Consider the following 26032-nt stretch of genomic DNA (forward strand, 5'->3'; position numbering starts at 1 on the left):
ATCTTAGGGCTGATTCAAAGGCAGCATAAGAGTTCATCACTTTCCTGCCCAGCTTTAGCAACTGTTTCATTTGCTGTGAAATGCTCACTTGCTGTGACTGGATCACTGGATCAATTAGTTTTTCAATTAAGAGTTGTGCTAAAATCCTGTGTAAAATGAGTTGCAAGCCAAGACAGGCCCCTGACAACTTTAGATGATTGATGGAGATACGTGGGTGAATAGCAGAGATGGAGGCTGGGAAGGAAGAATGATGGTTCTGTGGAGTTATTTGTTTATGAAGGTGATGAGTACCTGGGAGTCAAGAACCAATAGCACTTACTCACTGACACTTAGATAGCAGCTCTTGTAATTTTTCAAAGGAGAGTTTCAGCTATTATTTCCATTTATTCTCAGTGCATCCCTGTGAAGTGGGCAGGGCAGGTGTTAGTTCTGCTGGCTTACAAATGACAGGTCTGAAACCCAGTGAGGTAACTGGCCCAAGACCACACAGCAAATTAGGGACTGAATCATATAAAAACCCATTGCAGTGCCAAAGCATAATTTTTTAAATAATATTAAGAGCAGATAACATTTATCAATTGAGCACAGACTCTACGAGAGTCACACACTTTGGACATATTTAATCCACACAACAATGCTATGGGGTAGGTACTATCAACCTAACAGTTATAGATACGGAAATGAAGTTTGAGGAGTTTAAGTAACTAGCCCAAGGTCAGTAGCAATTTGACCTCAAAAATAAACTCCAATTTTTTTCCACATCCACTGCCACAACTCAAATCCAAACTACTATTGCCTGTCACCTAGACTGCAGGAAAGTATCCCAAATATTGTCCCTGCTTTCATTGATGTCCCCTTAAATCTACTGTCCATACACCAGCCAGATAAATCTTTTAAAAATATAAATCAGCTCATGGAATATACATGATCAAAATCCTTCCATGATTTCCTCCCATGGTCCTTAGAGTGAAATCTAAATTCCTTACCAGCATCCTACAAGGTCCTTCAGGATTGGGTCCCTGCCTCCTACCAGACTCATCTTGTACCCTCTTCCTTATTGTCCACACTCCAGCCAGGCTAGTCTTCTTTCAGTGCCTCAAGTACATCAAATGCTGTCCTCCATCTGGGCCTTAGCAAGTGCTATTCTCTCTGCATGGGACGCTCTTCTACTCTCAGGCATCCGCTCAAATGTCACATGGTCAGATAACTTCCCCCTGACCTAATCTAAACTAGAGTCACCTTGTCACATAGCCTCATAACACCCTAATACCTCCCCTTCTTAGTACTTAGAATATGGTAATCACGCACTGGTGTGATTCTTTTATTACTATTTGCTGCCAATACTAGACTGTAAGCACCATGAGGCCAGAGATCGTATCCGTTTTGCTCACTGCTGTATCCCAGCACTTAGACAGTGTTTGTCACACAGCAGGAACTCAAAATTTTATTTGATGAATGAATAAACTGAGGAATGAATAAGCAAAAAATTTAAGCTCCTGAGCTCCAGTCCTTAACCATATGTCTTGATATAAAAGGGCCTAAAAAGCCCCTCCTTACCCCAACCCATCTCAGCACTTCTGCCATTTCTGACATTGCTATGGAAGGGTAGTTTGCACTTAGAGTTGCAAAAATGAATTTTCCAAAATACGTGCGTTCTTATGGTAATGCCTGCATTTGCAAGCCGCTGTATTCAACTTGGATCAAAAGTTAATAATGAGTGTTTTCTTTGCCAGCGTTTAGATACATGCCACGTAATTGCAAAAATAACTAGTTAGACTGTCGGAAGGCAGTATACTCCTGTGAGGAGAACAAAATGTTCAAGGGAATTAACCCAAAGATGGTAATTAAACCATGGAATCATCAGCTGGAGAATGGGGCTGACACCTTGTTCTGACTCTGGAACCTATAAGCACCCACTGTGGTTACTAGAACCCAAGACCAAAGGATGTTCAAGCAGATGGGGAGGCTGATCTGTATGAACCCAGGGAAGCTATGAACTGGCTTCTACCCCACACCCACCCACCACCTCCATCCTTTATCTGATTTTCCCTCTCCTACATCCCCAGGTTAAACACAAATAGCCAATTTAAGAGCAAGACCAGGGAAGTACCTGCCTATATGGTGGGCTTTGAAGAGTCCACTCTTCCTAACTCTTCAACACTAAAATAACTCCTTTGGGATTACCTAGATATGTATGCTTTTTCACTAGGATAAGGCCTTGTTCTCTGTGGAGAGGAAGTCATAAGCCAAACCTGTGGTTATCAAACCGGGTGGAGGAGGGAGATGGGAACAGGGAGTGACGATGCCCCCGGGGGATATTTGCCACTGTTTTCAGGCATTTTGGGTTGTCACAACTGGCGGTGGTGGTGGTACTATTGGTATCTAATGCGTAGAGGCTAGGGATACTGCTAAACATCCTACAATGCACAGGACAGTCCCTCACAACAAAGAACTATCCAGCCCCAAATGCCAATAGCCCCGAGGCTGAGAAACCCTGAACTGACTCATTTGCAAAGATTCATTTATTAGTCCATAAACAACTCATACACAGAGCAGATTCTTGCAGAAATGGGAGCTGGGATGGGTATATTTTGATCATACAGTTGGAACAGAAAGGAGAGCGAGTAATCTGATAGCAGTGCCAATGATAGATTGGGGAAAAGACCAGAAGCAGGTGACCTACTGTCACAGTCTGAGAGGGAGGGCCTAGAAGCTGACCTGAAGATGAACAGGAAATAGATAACCCCCCTCCCACCGTTCTGTAGAGGTAGAATTGATGAAGCATCACAAGAGGATGGCATAGGGGAATGAGACAAAGATAACCCTTAAGACTGTAGCTTGGGTGGCTGGAAGAAGGGTGGTGAGCAGAGGAGAAGCAGATCTGCGGGTGGAGGGTGGGAATGGAGGAATAACGCGCTGAGTGTGCGACGCCATGAAGGCCTCTAGGTGACGCTGTTTTATTAGCGGCCAGAAATGTGGATCTGGAGCTCAGGAGTGTGTCTGAAGCTAGAGGCACCTATTTGAAATTCATCCACGTGGAGGTAGTGAGATGAGACCCCCTGCCTGGCACGTACCAGGAACTCCATAAATATTTGTTGAATGAAAAAAAAAACATTTAGAGTAAGAAGAAAAGAGGGCAAAGACAAAAATCTTTGGACACATTTTAAACAGTAAGGAAGGTAGAGCCAGCAGAGTTTAGTGCTCTTGAAACAGGAAAGGGGAGTTTCAAGGGGGAGGATGTGGCCAACAACGTCAAACGCTGCTCAGCAGTCAAGTCGAATGACGGCTGTGAATAGAGTTGGATTTGGCGGGGAGCAGGTCGTCATCCAACTTGAGAGAGCAGGTTCAGTAAAGTGATGGGGGCAGAAACCAGGATGCAGATGCAGACTGCTGCAAGGTCCCCATCATCCCATCATTAGCGATGATGGTAAAGAAGGAGTTAGAATGATAGCTTATGGAGGGGGCAGGGATTCAAGGGGCGATGGAATCTTTTAGCAGATTTTTAGCCTGACAGGAAGAAGGCAGCATAGTGAGAATAAAGGCACACACTTGAATAGCTAATAGCCATTATGTATCTCCTATGTCCATTGTATTTTTGAGCTTCTATAAAAGTAAGTGGAGGGCATGTGGAATTGGGATTCGATGTATCATCTGGTATTCAAGAGGCTCAAGAGGTAAACTTAGGTTCGATTTAAGGAAGAGCTCCCTTGTCATCAGAGCTGCCCTGCAAAGGAAGCGCTGCCTGTGTGTAATGAGCTCTCATGTCGCTGGAAGTATTCAAAGAGAGGTAATATGACCTCACGGGAGGTGGTTCCTGTACTGAATGGGAAATTAGATTAGATCTTTAGTTTCCAAACCTTTGGACTTCTCGGATCAGTAAATGTTTTAAGCGGGGGAAAAAAAGTGAGTGGAGTATAGATTGATCTAGAGAGTTAGCAACTTTTAACTTTTGCTTTGTTAAGTACATTAGTTTTCTATCTACTATGGTAACAAATTACCACAAATTTAGTGGCTTAAAATAGCACAAGTTTATTATCTTCCAGTTCTGTAGGTCAGAAGTCTGGTAGCCATCTCACTGGGCTCAAATCAAGGTGTCGGCAGGGCTGCATTCCTGTCTGGAGGCTCGAAGGGAGAATTCACTTTCTTGCCTTTCCCAACTTCTAGAGACCCCCTACTTTCCTTAACTCATAGCCCACTCCACCTTCATTCATAGCAATGGCTGGTCTAGTCTTTCTCATATCACATCACTCTGATACTGACTTTTTTTTTAACTTCTGCCTTCCACATTTAAGGACTCTTGTGATTACATTAGACCACCCAGATAATCCAGGATAATCTCACTATTTTATCTTTATTTATTTATTTATTTATTTTTGGCTGTGTTGGGTCTTTGTTGCTGCGTTGGGTCTTTGTTGCTGCGTGCGGGCTTTCTCTAGTTGCAGAGAGCGGGGGCGACTCTTCGTTGAGGTGCCCGGACTTCTCATTGCGGTGGCTTCTCTTGTTGTGGATCATGGGCTCTAGGTGCACGGGCTTCAGTAGTTGTGGCACGCAGGCTCAGTAGTTGTGGCTCGCGGGATCTAGAGCGCAGGCTCAGTAGTTGTGGCGCACGGGTTTAGTTTCTCCGCGGCATGTGGGATCTTCCCAGACCAGGGCTCGAACTCATGTCCCTTGCATTGGCAGGCGGATTCTTAACCACTGTGCCACCAGGGAAGTCCAAATCTCACTATTTTAAAGTCAACTGATTAGCAACCTTAACTCTACCTGCCATCTTAATTCCCCTTTACCATGTAACCTAATTCACAGATTTGGGAGATTAAGACATGGACATCTTTTGGGAGGCCATTATTTGGCCTCCCACGAAGGGGGCATATATAAATATGATATATATATATGTATATATAATATATATATGAAGTCATATATATATATGAGTGGTATCATCAACATCATCATCATTTCAGAAGAGAAAAGACTCTACATACAACACCCAGACAATAGAAATGATACAGAGAAAAGGACTGTTTTTCCTAAAAAAGAACAGTTGTCAACCTTACCCTAACACACACACACACACACACACACACACACACACACACACACACATACACACACACGGATATTTCACCAGACTGGAAACTACACCTTGGACCAACATCACAGCTTTAGAAAACATTGGACTGCATGATCTTCCATCTCTAAGCTTCCCTGAACCTCCTTTTTTCCCCCAATTCAAAAGGCTATGAAAAGTGTTCTGTAAATGATATGGAATATTGTTATTCTGATCTTTAGGGTAATCAAGTTGTTTGACATTTTTGTAATGATACCTTTTGGAATATGGGTGATATAATTAGCTGCCACACTGTACATTAACAATACCTGTCCTGACCCTACAGACTTGGGGACTATAAATAAAAGTGTGACAGCTGGCTCCAGGCTTGCTTGTCACTCACCACTGAAGGGAACATAGCCAGGGAGCTACACTAGAATCCCCAGGAATCCAGAATGTGGTCAGAAATGACATCTTCAACTAGAAGAATTTGGTGTTTTGCTAGTAAGAAGAGATGGAGACAGGCACTCTTAGGAAGCAGACAGACATGATATTTCATGCTGGGAAGGCACAGAGGCCCCTAGTGGAGACTGCATTTTACCAGCACAAAGGCATTATATAGGGAGGGGTAGAGTCAGAGGAAAAAGTCAAATTAGCAGGGGTTCTTTCTTAACCCATTACTACCCAGAAGTGACCCAGGAGTGAGAATAAGAAAGAGCACTGAAGAAATGTCTAGGGAAGGTGAAAGAGAAGAAAAGCTGTGCTACCTGGGTACTCAGTGTGAAGAAGTCAAGGGCAATGGTTGCCATGGGGAGGGTAAACTGATGGGGTCAACAGAGGGCAAAGTAAAAAGAGTTGCAAGAGGAAAGAAACAGAGAAAGAACTATTTAGTTGCCAAGTTATATGTTAGGCACCATGTATTTTCCACGTACCGTTTCATTTACTCCTCACTCCATGACAGTAACCGAAAGCCACATTTATAACTAAGACATATTTTACATTTTACTTATCTCATTTATTATTGTCTTTTCCCCTCACTAGTACATAGGTTCCCGGAGGACAGGATCCTTTTTCTCTCCTGTATCTCCCACTACCTATAACAGTGTCAGCACATGGTAGATGCTCAATAACTATTTGTTGCATGAATAAACAGCTAGCATAAAGTGCCAGGCACTGTTATAGATAGATGCTTCCCATGAATGAACTCATTTTAACTTTCATGACCAATGCTGAGACAGGCACTATTATCCCAATTTTATAGATGAAGCAACTGAGTCAGAGACACAGAGATATTAAGTAACTTGCCTGATAAGTGATGGATTCAGGATTTCAACCTACACGGTCTAACTCTAGAACCTGCCTTCGTAATCTCTATTTTATACTGAGGCTCAGAGACGTTAAGTCGTGCAGCTTAGGACCGGCAGAGCCATGACTAGAAGCGAAGTCCGCCTGTCTCAGAAGTCCGCCTGCCCCTTCCTTTACACTTCACGGCTTAATAAGATTGCCAAGACAACTATTTCTTCCATCATCATTTTACCAGGGGCTAGTCTCCTGAGATAAAGAAATGGGTGTGGTTCATTAAGGATTCAGATAAAGATAACACACATCGCCCCAAAGAATCACGAGTCCCAAAAGATCACCCACCAGTCTGCCACCTGTTCTCATTGATACTTTTTTTTTGCTTTTGAATTTTATTTTATTTATTTTTTTATACAGCAGGTTCTTATTAGTTATCCATTTTATACATATTAGTTTATATATGTCAATCCCAATCTCCCAATTTGAGGCTGGAGGGAACTGAGAGCAGCAGCTGGCAGATGAGTCATGGGAAACCCCTGGTGGATCCGTCTATGCTGAGAGCTAGGCATTGAGGGTAAGTCACTTTCATGCCAGGCAAATCCCGACCCATGCTGCCCTAGATAGCTCTGGAGTAGGGATGGTGTAGAGATGCTGATAAAGCATTTCTGGGAGACTGGTTCATAATTCATTGTGTGACCTTGTGTAAGACACTTCCTCTCCTTGTGTCAGTTTCTTTAGGTTAGGGAGGCATCAGTGGAACTTTGTGTTGAATCATAAGAGCTCCACTTTATCTATTATATATTGGACTTTTCCACATAAAATTTCATTTGGAGAAAGGATTCTACACTAAAAACTATGCTTGAAAATCCACTGAATGAAATAGTATTTAAATTCCTTCTAGCTCAAACATTCTAAGAACTTAAAAACATAGACACCGTCCTTTGGGTCAGGTCAGTGTTCCATTCAGCCCTACTTTCTGCAGCCAGGAAGAGGCCCAGGGATCTGCTGTGAGAGGCCATCCACAGGTCCCTTTTGCCCCAGCTTCCCTCAGACGCTATTACCCCTGTCTTCATGTGGCAGTTGTCTTCCCCATTGGGCCTTCTACTTATGTTACTTGCCTATGTTGAGACGGAGAAAGTGTAACTATGCACAATAGTACTTGGCAGGACAGCCGCGCCTCTGTTTTATTCGAAAGGAATAGAACACTTAACTGATTTTCTCCTAACACTCTTTTGGTTGACGTCCACCGCTGTGTGTCTGCCTGTTAGACCACAGTAGCCGAGCGTTCCTTGAGGGGTGCTGCTGATCTACAATCCTCCTAAGTCCCCTGCCTGAGCTGTGGCCGAAGCTGTAAGCTTACTTTGGAACTTTTTTATTTTCATTGGGCTCCACACCTGCTCACTCACGCATTTTTATAAGTTCTTCCTTAGTCTCATTCTGTTTGTCACTGGGTGCACCTGCCTGGAGTCTGGGTCTCACATATACAACATGACTCCCTTCTTATAAAGTTTTAAAACAAGCAAAAATAGCATTAAGTTGTTTAGGTGTGTGTGTTTGTATATTTTTTTTTAAAAACCAAGGTAATGATAAATAAAAAATTCAGGATAGTAGTTACCTCAGAGGGAGAGAGAGATCAAAACAAGGAGACAGAACAGAGGAAGAAGACATAGGTAACATAAATCAGGCGACCATATACGTGTGAATTTCTTGCTGGATTGTTTATTGTATTCCATTTGTCTGTCTGTCTATCCTTGCACTAATACCACATGCCTTTTCATATCAACTTTAGAGTCACTTATCAGTTTTTCTTATGGTTAATAATTTTTGTATCCTGTTTAAGAATAACCCGAGATCATGAAGATATCCTCCTGTATTTTCTTCCAAAGCCTGCTTGATTTTGATTGGAATTGCATTGAATCTAAAAATAACTTTGGGGAGAATATTTAAAAAAAAAAGAAGACATAGGTAAAACTAAATTATTAGTAATGTTATAGTTCTTGGGTTGGGTGATGGTTCTATGAGTGTCCACTGTATTTTAAATAAATAAATAAATAAGAAATGTCCATATATAAACTAGTAATGATGAATTCTGCACCCCTGAAGTTCAAAAACAATGATTACAAGAGCAATGCGAGGTTTTTTTTTTTTTAAAGTTAACCAGAATCTATAATATACTTTAATTTTCTGTTTCTTTCCAATACATCAAGGGCTTTTTGAAACTCTAAGTGGATCACAGCTATAGGTTTGCCTCTCTCTGAGTTTACTTCTCCCTCAATTATTGTCCATAATTTAGTCAGGTTGGAATTTCCTTGCTGAAAAATACGTTGCACTTCCCCACAGGCTATTTTTATATAGGATTCATTGATCCTCATCTTTATCTTGGGCCTTGTATGCTAGTTTGTATAGACCTAAGAATTACTGGCTACCTCCTGAATCATTTTGGGTGAAAGGCCACAATTGCTTGTTCCAGTCTTTTAACCCCATGACCATTAATAAGATTGGGTTCTTTCTAGGTTTGCCAGATAAAATTCAGGATCTGCAGTTAAATTTTAATTTCAAATAAACAACAAATAATTTTTTAGTATATGTATGAATTTGAGGCATACTTATACTAAATAATAATTTTTTATTTATCTGAAATTCAAATTTAATTGGACATTCTATTTATAAATTTTCTATTTATGTAAATACATATTCAATATATTTTTATTTGCCAAATCTGGAAACCCTATCTCATTCGAGCCAATAAGTACTCTCCAATGTCACTGTTGGTTTTGGGTCCCAGGGAGTGTGAGTTTTGGAATTGGACAGACAGTCAGGTTCAAATCCTGGCTCCTCCACTCAAGAGACAGAACATTTTTTTTGTCTCAGAATTCTTATCTATTAAATAGAAATGATAGCAATACCTCATGAGGTTGTTGGGAATATTAAAAGAGATAATATTTGCATAGTACTTAGCACAGGGTCTGGTACCTACTAAGCGCTCAATAGCTGTTATCATTATTATTGTCAATTTTATACGGAACATTATGTGCACCGGCCAAGATTTAACCTAGTACTGCAAAATTCTACATTTACAGGATTAATTTGGGAATGGGACTCAGTGTCTCCTTTGGTGATGACCAATGCAAAGTGACATCTAGCCCCTTCCTTTTTGTTTTTGAATATTTCTTTTGGCCCCATGTCATGAAGTGCCCCAGATTCATTCTCTAATTGCTTTTTCCTTTTAATATAAAGGCTTTTTTGTGCATGTGTTTGGAGGTCACTTAGAATTCCTCAAGTTGGAAGCAACTGTCTTCCCCTAAGGAGGTCCTTGAGTGATTGAGAATCGCCTTTGAAATGCTACTTCAAGCCAATGAGTGATGAGTTTGGCTGATGAAAGGGAGCAGACCCTTTACATTCTCTTCTCTGACCTACCCATTCCCATCAAAACTGACCCACCCACTTTCCCACCTGTCCTGGCATCTAATCAGACATGCTAATGGCTAAAAAAGATTCTATTTAATCCCCCTCCCAAGCCATAGGCTTGTTTTCAAAACCCTAAACCTGAAAAAGTAAGCCTAACACTGGCTTCCTAGCAGATAAGGGTGACCATGCGGGACCCCTTAAATCACACCAAATTATCAGCTGCTTGTTCTGCCTGCTTCGCATGAATGGAAGGGAGCAGTAGCGCAAATAATCTAAAGATCATTTCCACTTGGTTTGGGAATGCACCACATGGTGTTGTTGTAGCTGATTTGCTTTGCTAATTTTGTTCTACTTAAGCTAATATTGAGATTGGTTCACATTTTTTAAGCTCATCTGGGCCAGAAGAGGGAAGAGGTAGTGGTGTGGCCCACTTTGAGATGAAGGAAAACTGACCACGATCATGAAGGGGACATGAACATTCTATGTGAGGGCTAACAGATCGAGAAGATCAGTGCAAAAGGATCAAGATAGAACTTTGCGAATTACACATGGGCAGAATAGGCCCACCTACCCCGTGGGCACTGAAAAGCCAGTCTTCCCAATGGCCTTCCCAGAATCTGAAATTCTCTTCATTAATAGCCTACATAAAGGGTGGTAATCATGACATAACTATAGTTAAAGCGTTATGTAACCTAAGAGGAGTAACACATTTCCTAGAAGACACATTAGCAGTTCATCTGACTAAATCATCAGTCACTATTGTCACCTCGTAGAAAAAGCACTGAAGGGGTGAGACACAAGACAGTTCTACCTTGATGGGGCCTGAGTATACTAAGAAGCCCCTGGGCAGCTATGGTGGAAGTACAGGAGCACTTGGGTGATTTCGGGGGTGGGCTGGAAGGGTTGCTGAAGGAGAGTTAGACAACTTTCACCTCTTTCCTTCCCACGTTTTTCTTAGTTTTCTGCTCATGGTAGACATAGAGAATATGCAAATGTCTCAAATAAATTCTTCCCTTTCTTATTCTTTTCCTGCTGGGCAACTGGACTTTCAATGGCTTCTAGAGATTTCAGAGATCATTGGTTTTCCTTTTGTCCTTTAGAGCTTAACTATACATTGCATTTCCAGCCCTACAAGCTGCAGCAAGGGACCATGGGGCTATTGAAATTTCTTTCTCTTTTTCTTATTGCAGTCTGCTCCCAGTTCTCGAGAGGGGTGTATGCCATCTTTGGATTCTATGACCAGATGTCAATGAACACTCTGACCTCCTTCTGTGGAGCTCTGCACACGTCCTTTGTCACACCCAGCTTCCCCACTGATGCAGATGTGCAGTTTGTCATCCAGATGCGCCCAGCCTTGAAGGGCGCTATTCTGAGTCTTCTGGGTCACTACAAGTGGGAGAAGTTTGTGTACCTTTATGACACAGAAAGAGGTAAGAAGAGGCATGTGCTCTCCTCTTTGAATATTCATGTAACAGCGGTGTTCGACCTTCCTCAACTCATGTTTGTCCCCTTCTCTTCCAATAAATCTCATATTATTTTAAAATTGTAATTAATATTCAAAATGAATTAAAGAGTGAGGCCAAAAAAGAATCAAAACAATAGCAATTTTAGAATCTAGTTTTTCAAATTATACATGTCCTCCCACCCCCAACTTTGAAAAGGGGTTTCGGATTATCCTCCTGGTTGAACCACTGTTGTTGACAAAGAACCCTTCCCCCTCCCCAAAATAATTTATCTGGTTTACATACACAAATTAAAAGCAGCTTAGTCTAAAATAGAGAGAGGCCTAAGCTGGAAAGGTTTTGGAGAATTAATCCTGCCAGAGACTATAATTATCCTCATTTCATAGGTGAGAAAACTGAAGCCCAAAGAGGAAAAGTGCTTTTTCACACAGTAGTTTAACCACAGAGCTGGGACTGGTGGCAATGTCTCTGGCTTGCAGATCACATTGGGTGTTCAGATTATAGGGCTTCAACAATTATCTGATGGAAATAATGAATGGAGACTGGCTAAACCGGGTTTTGGGGGTGGATAGTTTTTCTAATAGTAAGACATATTATACTGAATCTATTGAGGACAATTATATTGAAACAGTCTCAAAACTTAGGGGTCTGATCTTAAATAGTATACAGTTAGGTATACACATCATAATGCAGCTAAACAGACTCCTAAAACCCAGTGATCTTTGAGGGCTTCCTCAGTAAAACCAGGGGATCCTATCACCATGAGATTCTAAAAGATAGTGTTACTTTATCACTTGTTTGCTTGTAATCCAGGTTATACACAGGGAATGGCCCTCTCTAACTCAGGACTTTCTGACTCAGAGAAACAAGGAGCAAATGGAAGGCCTATCTGCCTGAGGGGTCCCTGGAAATGACATTCTTATAGGTAACTTAACTTGAAGGGCCATTTTGTTTTTAGGAATCCAGAGTACTCTTCACTTCACTCTCATTTTGATTCATCATCAAACCCTGTGAGGAAACACTAAGGCCTGTATTTGCTTATGGTACTTACCTCCAGAATATTATCAAATTTCATGAACCTGAAGCAGGAGAGCAGAGTTCTAGCCCATGCTCTGCCACTAACTAGCTCTCTGACCTTGACCAACTCATTCAATCTCTCTTGGCCTTGATCTCCTCACCAAAGCTATGTCAGCTATGTCCCTTCTTAATGTAATATTCTATGATTTTTTTAATATTATAACAGACATAGGACACTTTGTATCTTATTACTAATCCTAACTTACATCTTATCAGTTAATTAGTCAACCAATCTACAAACTGTTATCAATCCTCAATGGTTTATTCAAATCTTGTGATACATGCTTATATAATACTGTTCCAGTGGGGGTAGACAGAAAAGGACATTCATGAAACAATTCATGAACAACTTTCAGAGCAAAGTATCAGAGTATCAAACTCAGTATCAAATTGAGTGCTACACTACAGATTCTGATTACTATGAGAATTGTGAAAAGGTAGCACTCCAAGAAATAGAGTTTTTGAAGGCTGGCTAGAGGAGCCAGGCCTTAAAGGATGTATAAGCTGTGGATTGGAAGAGAAGAAGGAAATGGAGTTTGGGGAAGAGAAAAAGAACATGAACAAAGGGCAGAATCAGGAAGGAGTGCTGTGTGTTCCTACAGATCTTTGCCTGACTAGAGTACCAAAATAGTTTGAATGTTCTAATTCACAATTTGCTAAATTTTAATGCATTTCATTTCTTTCAAACACTGAGGATGAATTAGCCTATTTCCATGTACTATATACAGTGTAATCTGGTGCATAAAAATCTAATTTTCAGAACTGAAGTTTGTAAATTAGACAGCTTCTCTCCTGAAACTTTTTTAAAACTAAATACCAGTTCTGCTAATGCTGTAGCCTCTCATTTATTGAAAAGCAGGAGACACAAGTTAATGTATTCTCTCCTCATCTCCCATGACCCTCCTTTGCCCATTAGCTTTCTATTGGAGGAAAGGAAGCAAAAGTCCATCTCTGTTTCTTAATCTGCATTTTTTTCTCAAATCATCTTAGTAAATAGTTTGTTCAATTCTATGGTCTTAGAGCCAAAAGAAACCTTTCTGACTTGTGTGTGTTCATATTTTTTCCTCTATAGCCATTTAGCTGGTGGGATTAATCTGCTCTGCTTAAGAAGTACTTTCCATAAAGTTTTATACTAATTTCCTCCTTGGAAAGCCTTCTTAAAACACTGCATATTATGACCCTGTTCCAAAAGTTTCAATGGTTTCTATTGCCCACATTGAAAAATAAAAGCAGGCTATTTCTTAAGACTCGACATAATTATGCCTCAACCAACCAACGAACCTGTTGTCTTTATGTTACTAATGAGAACTTTCTACTACAGGCAGCTCCCATTTTCCACTGTTGCCCAAATGTGCCAGAACCATACTTGCGTCAGCAACTGCACTTCTACTACCTGGAATTCTTTCCATCTTGATTATGAAAATACTTCCTGCCTATCCTTCCATTTTTCAAAACACACTTCAAACTCTACCTCTCCAAGGTAGCTTTCCCTGACCACTCCAGTGCACAATGATTCATTCATTCATTCATTCATTCAATAGGTGGCAGGGTTAAAATGATGAACAAGATAGACACGTCTCCTGCTGTTATAAAGCTTACATTCTAATAAGGGAGATAGAAAAAATAATAAGTAAGTCAACAAATAAAATAATTATATATTTAGGTAAGGTGCTATGAAAGAAATGAAGAGACAGATACTAATGGATAGGACCTAATTTTAAAAGGATTCTCAGTGACAGCCTCATTGAGAAGGGGCATTTAAGCTGAGAACTAAAGAAGTAGAAGGAGACAGCCATTTGAAGAATAGAGAGAAAGAGTTTTCAAGCAGTGGAAATAGCAAGTGCAAAGGCCCTGTGGCAGGGAAGAGCTTGGTATGTTTGAGGAACTGAAAGAAGACAAGTGTGGCTAAAGGGTAGTGAGGAGGTTGAGAGTGGCCTAAGATGAGACTATAAAGGTAAACAGAAGCCAGATCATAGCCATGGAGTACAGACAGGAGCCAAGATAAGGAATATGAATTTTATTCTAACTGCAATGTGAAGTCATTGGAGGATTCTGAGCAGGGGAGTCACATGATCTCATTTAAGTTTCTGTAGAGAATGGAGTGTGGTGCAAGAGTGAAGGAAAGGAAATGAATTAAAAGGCCATTGTGGTCATCCAGGTGAGAAATGATGGCAGCTTAGACTAGACTGGAGATGGAGAAAAGTAGACAGAGTTGAAATGTATTTTGGACACAGAATCAACAGAACTTGGTGACAGATTGACTGTGGCATGAGAGGGAAAGAAAGGATTCGTGGGTGACTACTAAGCTTTTGGCTTGAGAGACTGGGTAAGGTGGAGACGCTATTTACTGAGGTGACTGAGGGTAGGAGGTGAACCATTCTTAAGGAGCAGAGACCTTGCCCACCTCTGAATGCCCACAGAACCCTTTTGTCCATATCATTCACTTGGCACTTACCTGCTTTCTGTTGTTATTTCACTGGGTCTGCTATTTACCTTCCCAGGCGCTTCTCTCCATTATGATAGTCAACAATTGCTTAACCCCTAGGTTTAGACTTTGTGCTTCCTCTAGTTTCTAGCACAGGCCTGAGTCCATACTTAGTGTTTTCCCAATTCCATTAGTGATTCATCTAGAATAAGCCCACGTCTTTTTTTTAAATGTTGGACTGAAAGAAAGAGACAGAAAAACCAAGAAGGGAGGGAGGGAGGATTAGAGGGAAGGAAGGAAGGAAGGAAGGAGGGAGGGAGGGAGGGAAGGAGGGAGGGAGGGAGGGAAGGAAGGAGGGAGGGAGGGAGGGAAGAAGGAAGGAAGGAAGGAAACTAAGGAAAGGAAAGGAAAGGAAGGGAAAGGGAAAAAAGGAGGGAGGGAGGGAGGAAGGGAGGGGAGAAGGAAAGAAGAAAGAAAGAAAGAAAGAAAGAAAGAAAGAAAGAAAGAAAGAAAGAAAGAAAGAAAGAAAGAAAGAAAGAGAAAGAAAGAGAGAGAAAGAGACAGGGAGGGAGGGAGGAAGGAAGGAAGAAAGAATGAAAGAAAGTGGGGGAAGGGAGGAAGGGAGGAAGGAAGGAAAGAGAAAACCCAATTTATAACTCAAACTATGTGGTATGGTTCTTTAAAATATTCAATAATGTATCTATTCTGTATTTTCTCTTTTTCTACAATGATCATCTCTTGCTTCAGTAATAAACATTATGGGGAGAAATTACAACTGCAAAGTGTAATTTTAGAATTTTTAAAATTACATAAGAGAAATGAAAGACGGAGAGAGACAGAAGGGAGCACCTATAATTACATTCAAATAAGCTAAATATACAAATGATGTGACTCCACTGCATAAGGGCAGGGATGAGTGAGGAGCTGAGAAATGGATTAAACATTTGAGGTCATTTAAAAGATTTACAGCACAATCAGGGTAATTTTATCTCTGAAATTATGAAACATTGAGTGGATTTCAAGGCTTTGTTAGTTACGCTTTGATTTCTGTCTGCTGAGTAAGGTCTGATTTTGTGTTTGCAGGTCATCACTTTGCTTAGTTACTAAAATCACCACCCTGGTTTGTTAATACAAAGCTGAAATTTATGCTCTTGGTGCTATATACATCAAAAGTCAGCTCTTGGAAAAGTCATGAGGTTTACTAAGTGTGATATCTGCCCCTTTTGTACCCTCTTCTCTTTATCGACCCCCTTTTTGTACTTGTCTATGCCTGCCCTCCCTGGCTTGACATCTCTGTCCTAACCTGCCTCTACACCTCCATAAAAACTCTTCCACTTTGCTATTAGACCTGTCTTTTGGGTGCAAGTGACCTAGCTCTCTGCAGTGCTAACATTTCCCCCAGAAGAGCAGCATGCTTGAGAACTGCAGCCAGACTCTCTCGTGCACCTGACAACTCTCCTTGGCTTCAATGGGCACACCCCACAGAGATGAAGGAATCTGGCCCAGCCTGTGGCTCTCGGCTTAGATAATGAGATAATAGCTCAAAGTGCCCTTTGAGGCAACTAGTCGCTACCTTCTTGTCAGTGTTCAATAAACTCCTGCTGTTTCCTATTCTCAACCTGAAGCTCCCTACTCAGTTCCCAGGTAACTCTCAGGAAGTCACCTGCCTTCTAACAGACCTTTCTGTTTGCTCTAGAAGGTTGTGTCAGGACGTGGGCACTGACAAGTAGTCGGTCAGTCCACAAGCAATTATTGGGCGTTTCCTAGTGCTGGCTTGTGCTAGGCCACTGGCAGTGTTCGAGCAGAATTCGGGTCCTGCCTTTCAGGAGCTGACAATCCTGTTGCTGAAGCAGTGATTTATCTCAGGGGCCTGGAAAAATTAATTTTTCACCCAACTGTTGTCCCATCCACCAACGAAACTTGCATACATTAGAGCTGGCACCTCGTGAAACGATTAAAGTGTTGCCAGATAGCCAGGAAGGTGGGAAAATGTTAAAATCTCCTGAAGGGCTTAAGAGGTAAAGAGATTCTCCAAGACAAGGAGAAAGGGCCTTTCCTCAGAGGACCCGGAATGTTTTCAGATTGGCTGGATTTAAACTCTACTGAGAGGCAAGCAGAGCTTAGGTCCCTCGCACCTTCCTGCATGCTGTCGTTTACCACCTACTTACATAACCTGGCTTCATCCCTTCCATCCAGTTCTACTTTCCCAAATAAGGCACAGATTCGCTCTCTGCACCTCTCTCTCTCTCTCTGCCTATCTCTCTCCCTTCCTCCACGCTTCACCCTCTCTCTCCCTTTCTACACACACACAGACACAGACACGCATGCACACATGCATGGACAGGCACATATCCCAGTACCAATCAGTGGTACAAACCAGCAAACCCCTATTATTGTCATTTTATTATCTTAGTTTGATAAGAACAGCTGCCATTTTTTAAGCATTTATTATGTACTAGACCCTGAGTTTATGAATTACCACATTTAATCCTCACGGCATCCCCGTATCTTTACAACAGAAGGAAACCAAGGCACAAAAAGATTCAATGATGGCTCCTAGGGACCACAGAGCTTAGTGTGCCAAAGCAATGAAAGCCAGGAGTTCAACCAAGGCCTGCCACACTCCACAGTCTGTGTGTGCTGTTCACTGGGCTGCCATATTGCCTCCCACACTTTTAACATTGAAACTGCGATTAGCTCGTCCCTTCAGCCATTCTTCAAAGGACCTGTTACCTAGACCCTCCCTGTCCTAGTTGCCTTCCTGTGGATGCACTCCAGTTGTCCATTTCTTTCTTAAAGCCTGGTGTCCACAAAAGAACACAAGAGCCTTTGGTCCCAGAGTCCCAGGGATCCAGATAGGCAGCAGGGGAAAAAAATCGAGGTTAAGGGATAGATGGGGAGCAAAAGTAGTAAATGCAGCCAGACAGGTGGGTTTGCCCATAGTGCGCACTCGTGGAATGCTGTGTTGTGGACCTGACTCTGAGGTGAATCTGAACTCGTAGATTCCTCTCTGGGGCAAAGCTGCTTCCAGAGCCCAGAAAAATCTAAACCTGCAGGCCGTCATCACTACGGGACTGTTTTTGGTTGGAGCAGAAGAAAGCAAGGAGAGACTGATGATAGGTTCTACCATGGCTACTTGGCAGGAAGTTTAAAGAAAGTAGCAGGTAATGGTTAAAAAAAAAAAAAGATGGATTATCACGGATTTTTTTTCTCCTCCACTTTAAGAACTGATTAAAGGATTGCGAAGGTAACAGATGGCTCCAATTCTAGTCATGTCTAGTTGCCTTTTGGGAAAAACGAAGCCAAAAGAATTTTTATTGAAATTCAAGCTACTTTTTACATCTGAATGAATTAGGAAGACCCAGAGAGTACAATCTCTGGTGAGAGACAGATACTAAATTCCCCTGTTTGAGCAACAATAATCAGGGTTGACAGTACCTGAGACATTTGGTAGTTTCTGCAGCCCGCCTAATCTATTGTGATGGTGCTTCAACTATGAGGGCATCTCGAGAGCCTGCACAATAATAATAATGAATGACTATTCGGACCGGACTATGAATAAAAGACTGTACATCTGTCTGTAATGAGAATTTCATTGAAAATGAAAATACTAAAGCTGTCATATTTTTTAATACTTCGATTTGCACATCCTTCACTGCTTTGGGGCATAAAAAGAGAAACTGCCGAGAAACTTGTTGTCAGCTCTTGAAATAAATTATCATTTAAACACTTCCTCTCCACAAAGGTTATTAGCTTAGTAGCTTGTTCCTGGGGTTGGACCATCAGTTGGGGAAAAAAATCACTAGACATTAAACTACCCTTTCAAAAGCTGAATATTAGTTACTGTGGAAATTGTTCTCTCAACATATTCTATTGTATCTCTCCAATGCTGCAGATTAGACTGAAGCGACTATTAATAAATACTGTCATATTTTACAGCTGTCATGCAAAGCTGAAAAAAGGCTTTGCTGTGATTAGATCCTGTTTACTGTAATATTTCTAGCTCAGACTCGGAAAGGGGGTTGTCCTATAAAGGTATTTTCCAGAAGTAGAATATTTCTCCATCAAATGACATGACTAATTTTAATGTATCGTTAACTCCTTGGTGGCAGTGAATTTGAGGTTGAATTGACTTTACAGCCAGAGATACATCCGTCTCCAGAGACACACTAAGCTAAAATGTCAAATTTTTTCTCTTGGGTTGTCCTTCATATCCAGAGATGTTGTTTTGAGTAGTCCCCTCCTCTGTAGAAGGACACATTTGCATTGGTTTATCCGCCTTCTTTTGCCCTGTCCCTCTTGTGACTAATTGCATTGTTTGCAAGACAGCTGGTCAGGATTTAGGCTAGGAATGACACTTCAGTGGGCTAGCTAGTAATTCTGCTTCGTGAGCTAAAATGCCACTGTATGAGTGAAAGAAATAGATCTCTAGCCCCCCTACCATGCAGTAGCTGTTTGTAATGGTATTCACATCTCTGAAAAAAGGAGGTGACAGCTGGCAGGGTTGCTTTTGCCCTGACCTTCCGTTGCTTTTCATCAAGCTCCTTGAGGAATTAACCCTCACTAAGCTGAATATCTAGTTTTCAATGAATGGGTGATCGTTACACCATCAAGGAGTAGCCGATGTGTCCCATGAATTCACGGTGGAGCCTGAGCCCGGTCTTTGAGAAGGCTCTTCTAAATGTTCCCTGGGGAAGAGACAGACTGTGAGGTAGATCTGCAACTGTGACTTTGAGGTTCGTCTCCTGGAGCCCCCTGAGACAACAATTAGAGCCAGGGCAGGTTTGCCATGGAAGTGAAACAAAAGAATGCATGTAATGTCTTTCGCAGCAAGCTGAACATGGTAACACGCTCAATAAATTTTACCTCTTATTATTTTAACAGTGGTCCTCCATGCGGAGGGAGGGTGATTTTCCCCCTGCAGGGGACATTTGGCAATGTCTAGAGACATTTTTCGTAGTGGGTAGAGGTCAGGAATGCTGCTAAACATCCTACGGTGCACAGGATAGCACCCCACCCCCAAAGAATTATCCAGACCAAAATATCAATAGCGCCAAGGTGGCAGCAGGGTCAAAGGACAAATGGTTGCAAGAATTCCTCAAGGGGTTGTAATGAACCAATGTAGCATTTATTGAGTGTCTCTTACTGTGCCTAAATTGGTGTTAAGAGTTATGTTAAGTAGAAGGTGGAGTCTTTAGCCTTGAAGAACTTACATTATGGTCAGAGAGACGGGATAAGATTTATGTACAGATTCGAAGTACTGTGAGAGTCCAAATAAGAAAGAGTTCACAATAAGCAAGCTGGATCCATCAGGGAAGGCTCCATGGAAGAAGTTAAACATTTTTCTGAGCCCACCACCCAACTGCCTTCCCTAGCAATGACCTTGCTTTGATGGCTAAGGCCAAGTGGTTATCTAGAACCAAAACAAAGTGGCATTCCCATCAATGTTCCCAAACGTCAGAGCTTAGGGCAAGAAACACAATTAAAAGAAAAACCAAAAAGGGAACAATGTTCGTTTTACTAAATGGAAAGCAATTACAGAGCTGTTGAAAATAGGCAGTAAACAAAAGGAGGGAGGGAAATACTGGCAAAATTCCATTTTCCCAACTAATCCTGTAGCAAAAGTGCAATTTGCAACAAAATCAACAGTGCCCTCCCCCTCTCCCTTGCAGTCAAACACATTGTTTCGCATCAGCAGCGCTACACGTGATGCCTTAGCAGTAAAGTTTACAGAAGCTAGGAAGGCAGAATATGATTGGCGGGGGGGGGGGGGGGGGGGGGGGGGGGGCCGAGGCTAAGGTGGAGCACAGCTCACTCCTTCCCCCTCCTCCCCCCACAGTCTCTGTGGAGCAACCCTCATTCAGGGGGAAAAGAGGGGCACAAAGGCTACAGCACTCCCACTCTTCCTGAATCCTTTCCAATCAATAAGTTGCCAGTGTCAGCTGCTGTCCTGCTTTGTCGACTCCACAAACGATCTGATTAATTCTCTGTGCTAACTGCCTCAGCGGGCTTTCTCGGCAGTAGAACAGAGGCTAATTAAGATCATGTCAGGCGAGGAGGCTGACAGGTTGTGTTCCTGGGCCACACTGAACTTTTAGAGGGTGCTTCAACTTCACCGCAGGCAGGCAGCGCTTGGCCAGGCACCGATTCCATAGCAGGCTTCTCATTTATTTCCCCGATTCCTGAATCAACGGGCCTCCGTTTTGTCAAGGATTTACATCCTTCTCCTTGGGGTAATTAGCTGCCACTGTGTTCACTTTGAATTGCATTATTTCAGTTTCCTTTCATTTGAATTTTTAATATGGTTGTAAACAGAGATAACAGTTAATAGTGGGGTCATTTTCCCTCCTAAATCACGCGTGTGTGTGTCTTACCAGCATATAGCCCATAGAGGTGAGTTTAGGACAGATAAAGGAAGCCTTACTTCTCACAGCAGGTAGAAAATGGAGGAAACATATGGAACTCATTACACCAAGTGGTGGATTAGACTGAAAATATAAATAGCTTCCCTCTCCCCCTAAATAAAGGCTTAGATGAATTCATGGATGACAGACCCATAATGAGTTATTAAGGGAAAGAGATGTTCGGAGATTTCTCTAAACTGAGGTTGACACACTTTGCAAAGTAGACTTAATGGGCCACATTTGCCTTCCCATAGGCACATGGTCACACAGAGTACGGGCATCTATGTCCAGAGTTTTTAAAGATAATTTCAAGAGTCTGTTATGTATCTAAGAAGTGAGGAGGAATGCTGAGAAACAGAACGCTCTCCAGAAACATGCTGTCTCTTCTCATATGATCAGAGCCTCCAACCACACATCAAGAACACCCGGTTGTGAGAGGTGATTGGCTCAGTTAAGGATGCTGAAGAAAAGCATCATCAAACCATATCCTCAGTTCCATGTCCAGCTCTTCTACTAAGTAGCCATGTGATCCTGGGCAAGTCATATAGCCTTTCTGGTCCTCAGATCCCACATCTGTAAAATGAGGGCGTGGACTCAATCGTTCTTCAACTAACAACTCCTGAGTGCAGGGATTCTGTGTCAGAGACATTACTGGGATTATGGAAGTGAATGAAACAGAGTGCCTGCTCGTAATAAGCTCACAGTTTAGAAGGGGAGCAGAGACAGGTTAATAAGTAAGTAGAATCTAGAGTGATTCTTTTAGGTTCTAAAATTTTGTGAGCTATTATAGCACTTCCATTTATAATGAAGCCAGAACTCTTTTTCAAATGACCACTCTTAGGGAGGGTTATGGAGACACAAATAATCACCCACATTGGCTTTGGAAATTAGCCAGAGACCCTCAGCACACTCTTGTTTTTTCTTGCTCATTCCTTAGTGCTCAGCCCTTAACCTTTCTAGGAACCTGCTAGGTAGAGGAGAAAAGGAGACAATGCTTCATTGGTAGATTAGGATATCCCAGTAGATCTTAAAACCCTTCCTGGCAGATCTCCAAGTTAGGGACTGCCGTGACTCACTTCTGACAAGGTTTGCTGGGATTCTCAACAGTGCCTCCCCTCCATTCAACATCTTTAAGCCAATACCCTTCACGTTCTTAAAATGACAATCTCATCTGCAATCTCAAGGCTTCTGTAAAATGCGTGCATTGTTTCCTACCAAAAATGATATGAATTTCTAGCATAATAGATAATGCAGTTTTGTTTGTTGAATATATCCAGTTTCTCTAAAGATTCAAAATGCTTCACTAGGCAGGACAGTTACAGTTTTACATGGGCTTTCCAGAGGCTCTCCCCAAGTCTAGATCCATATGTCTAGTTTGTCCCTAAAACCTTTTCCTTGATGCTCCACCAGTACCTCAAACTCAACCTGACAAACTCTGAACTTTCATCTTCCCAGAAAACCCTCTGCTCCACCTATGTTCCCAGGCTCCATGAATGGCACTGCCCAGCTGCCTGAAGCAGAAACCTTATCCTTGAATCTTCCTTCATCATCCCTCACATCTCATCATCAAAGACCCTCTTCTACATTCCCACTACTACTGACTCAACTTCAGTCTACCATCACCTCCTGCTCCATCCTCCTAACTGATCTCCCTGATTTTATGCCCTCCACCACCGCCAGAGAGCAATCTTCCCATCACAGCACTCCCCTGCCTAAAAGCTTTCAGCGGTGCCCTGTTACTCCTAGGACCATGTCCTAGTTTCTTAGCACGGCACAGAAGGGCTTTCACGATCCAATTAAACTCTGACCCATTTTCCTAGCCTCATCTCCTCCCAGTCCTTACCCACTAGTTCTCTACACTCTAGCCATATGGAAGTATGCCACGTTCAATAAGCAACATGTACTATGCCTTTGTTGGGTTTTCTGGGGGAGGGGTTGCCTCCATGCCTTTGCACATACTGTTCCAACTTTCCAGCACTCAGCCCCCTCACTCCACTCTCCCACCACCACCCCCCAACACACACACAAATGTGCTCCTGCTCTATCTGGTAAATGACATATCCTTCAAAACTGTTCAGATCCCTAGGTCTCTTCCCTAGGTCTAGGTGTCCACCACTGCCTGCCCTGTGTCCTTATAGTATTCTGTATATGCCTCTAGTATAGCACTGATTATACTATAGTATTTTTATGTGTTTATGTCTTTCTCTTCCTCACAAGACTGTGAACTTCTTAAAGACAAGATTGTCATCTTATTCATCTCTGCCAGCACTCTGAGTATAATACAGTACCTGGATTATTATCATTTGTAAACTGAACAAATGAATGAGTGAATGTCAGACCTTACCTAAAAACAAAATGGGAGATTTCAGGGACCTTGATGAGCTGAAGGAGATGGATTTGGGTAGATTATGTCCTCAGATCATATATTAGGTGCTCAACTACCTCCTATATACTGTGCTAACCTTGATTTTGAGTTCTTCTGTGACCCAGCCTCCTTACCAAAAATATCACCTTCCTGATCCAACCAACTTGGAAGCAGAACAAACATTTTAGTGCTGGGAACTTCAGTTATGGGTTTCTAGCTAAAGGACAAATCTGCAGTGCACTAGATGCTCCCTGAATCTCAGCCAATACAGAGTCATTAACATTTGAGGACTCTCAAATGCTAGGGTGTAGATATTGCACTATTTCATACCAACCAATGGTATTTAGAGATCCACATGCGTTCTCTAAAGACTAGAGCAGCGTGATATTAATTTCCACAGCTCCCAGTGAAAAAGTAAATAAGGCAAATTATTTCAAATTGTTTGTGTAGGCAATGTGACAAGGATGAAAAGTGATGCGAGAGCAGGTGCAGTCAGTTTTCAGTTATCTGTACCAGACGAAGCGAGCCACGCACCTATAATCCAAAGGGCATTTCCGTAGGCTTTCCATAAACAGATTTTTCCTTCTTGCTTCTATCCTACTTAGGTTTGGCCGGGCATGGGCATAAAAGGCGGTGCCCCCCAGGGAAAGGGATCTTTAAAGATGTCCCTTCAATTACAAACTCCCGAAAGACAGGACGAACTAGCAGGAATATGATACAAAATAGTTGTGTGGAGAGATAGAAGTGGGCGCGGGAGGACACAGGAGAGTGAGACCCTGAATTCAGGGAGAAAAAGGGTGGTGTCAAGGCCCGCAAAACAAACTTTGCTGATCTTACAATGACCAGCCCTGTTCCTGAAACCATAATTACTGACAGACACAAATCAGGAACAAAGATAATCAACAATAAACATCGTAAACCTGGTAATTTTTGCAAAAGAGATTTGACGTGAGGCTTTACATTGCTTAAAATTTTTCTTGCTTGAAATGAAAAAGAATTGCATCAGCTATGAAATTTCCAAGATCCAACAAGCAAACTATAGAATTCTTACACAGAAGCATTTTATACCCCTGAGAGGCTGAGAAAAGGTTTCTAAAGATTAGTCAGGTCTCTTTCTCTCTTGGGAAGCTCTTGGCGGAAGTGTATTCCTCCTGAAAATGCTGAAGAGAGAATAACTGGTTTCTATTTGGTACAGTGTGGCAGGAAGCAGTGCAATATTATTTATCAAAACTACCCACTGTCTTCCATCTTTTGACTTTTTCCCATAATATAAATGTGTTATGTTTCATCAATAAGGTGGTAACTTTCAAGAGGAGGGACTAAGGCTTACCTAAGTGATGCTTTTATCCCGCCACTTTTATCCACCTAGAACAGTGCTGGATAGTAGCATAAAAAAAAAAATCTTAGATATGTCAAGCTGGAAAGGTCTTTAAAGTTCTTAAGTCTGAGGTTTCAGCTTCCAAAAAAATGGATTGGCCCCATATTTTCTTGAGTTGGTGAGTTTTCTAATCTGTAATTCTACTTAAAATGTGGGATTCCAAAAACCTGAAGGCTAGCCACAGATTTATCGTATTAAGTCTTTTCTACTCTGTCTCAATTCTTTTATCAACATAATGGTAGTAATATACTTTGCATCCTATCTCACAGGAATAAAGAGGAATGGCATAATGACGTAAGCTAAAATCAAATGCCGAATATGACTGAGCAATTGCGTACGGCTAAAAGAACTGCTCTGCAGACAAGTGGTTAAGATGTAAGAAGACGGGCTCATCCTACTGTGCCCACAGAGTCACAGTGCTTCCTTTAAGGCTTTACCCAACAGAACCGAAAGCGTTTATGTACCTTTCTACATTCCTTGGGTATTCATCTGCCCAGACGATCCAGCCAGTTCTGTCTATTCCTTCTATTGATTAGCAAGTCACTGCATTAAATGGGAAGAGTCCACAAATGCTAATCAGACCAGTGACTCCTATGATATACTCCCTGGGCCATACCATGGCTAGCAAGAATGGGTTCTGGGTTCCCTGCCTGTTTCTTCACCCTTAAAGTGAGATAATTATTGTACTTAACTCATAAGGTTGTTGTGTAGACTACATCCATGAAAGGCACCTAGAACAGTTCCTGGCACCTACTTAGCATTCTGTAAGTGTTAGCCATTATTATTATGCGCTTATGAGGGTCACAGGACAGGATTGACCACTGAGACATAGAATGAAGATACTTAGCTGCCCTGTCATGTCTTGTCTGTGCCTTGGGGCCACCCCGCTCACTTCTCCAATGTGCTAATTTTGGTCCTCCTCTATCAGAATCAGAACCTGTTCCCAGGAAAGGAGCTGGGAAACATATTTACATTATACAGAGGTAGAAATGGCTGATGCACAACCTCACTCAAGACATCTCTGTGTTTTAGTGAAGTACAGAAAGCCTTGGGCCAAAAGAAGGAAGCCTTGCTTTTGGAATTGCAGTACTGGTGATGGGGGATGGTCATTAGTTTCCTACAATCCTAACTTCATAGCCAGCCCTCTGTCTGTCCCATATATTGCT

The 26032-nt window shown here is 41.9% G+C and overlaps 1 protein-coding gene across 4 annotated transcripts in view; it reads left to right on the forward strand.

The window, feature by feature from the left end:
• The window catches only part of GRIA3 (glutamate ionotropic receptor AMPA type subunit 3), a 293527-nt gene that overhangs the window by 64692 nt on the left and 202803 nt on the right, over positions 1 to 26032 (forward strand). For all 4 annotated transcript variants that reach the window (XM_082446816.1, XM_082446815.1, XM_082446817.1 and 1 more), the window contains exon 3: positions 10945 to 11184. In XM_082446816.1, the coding sequence (XP_082302942.1) occupies positions 10945 to 11184 (240 nt within the window). The remainder of the gene's footprint in view (positions 1 to 10944; positions 11185 to 26032) is intronic.

This window comes from Balaenoptera physalus (genome assembly GCF_965194825.1).
Source record: "Balaenoptera physalus genome assembly, chromosome: X".
NCBI classification, from domain to species: Eukaryota; Metazoa; Chordata; class Mammalia; order Artiodactyla; family Balaenopteridae; genus Balaenoptera; species Balaenoptera physalus.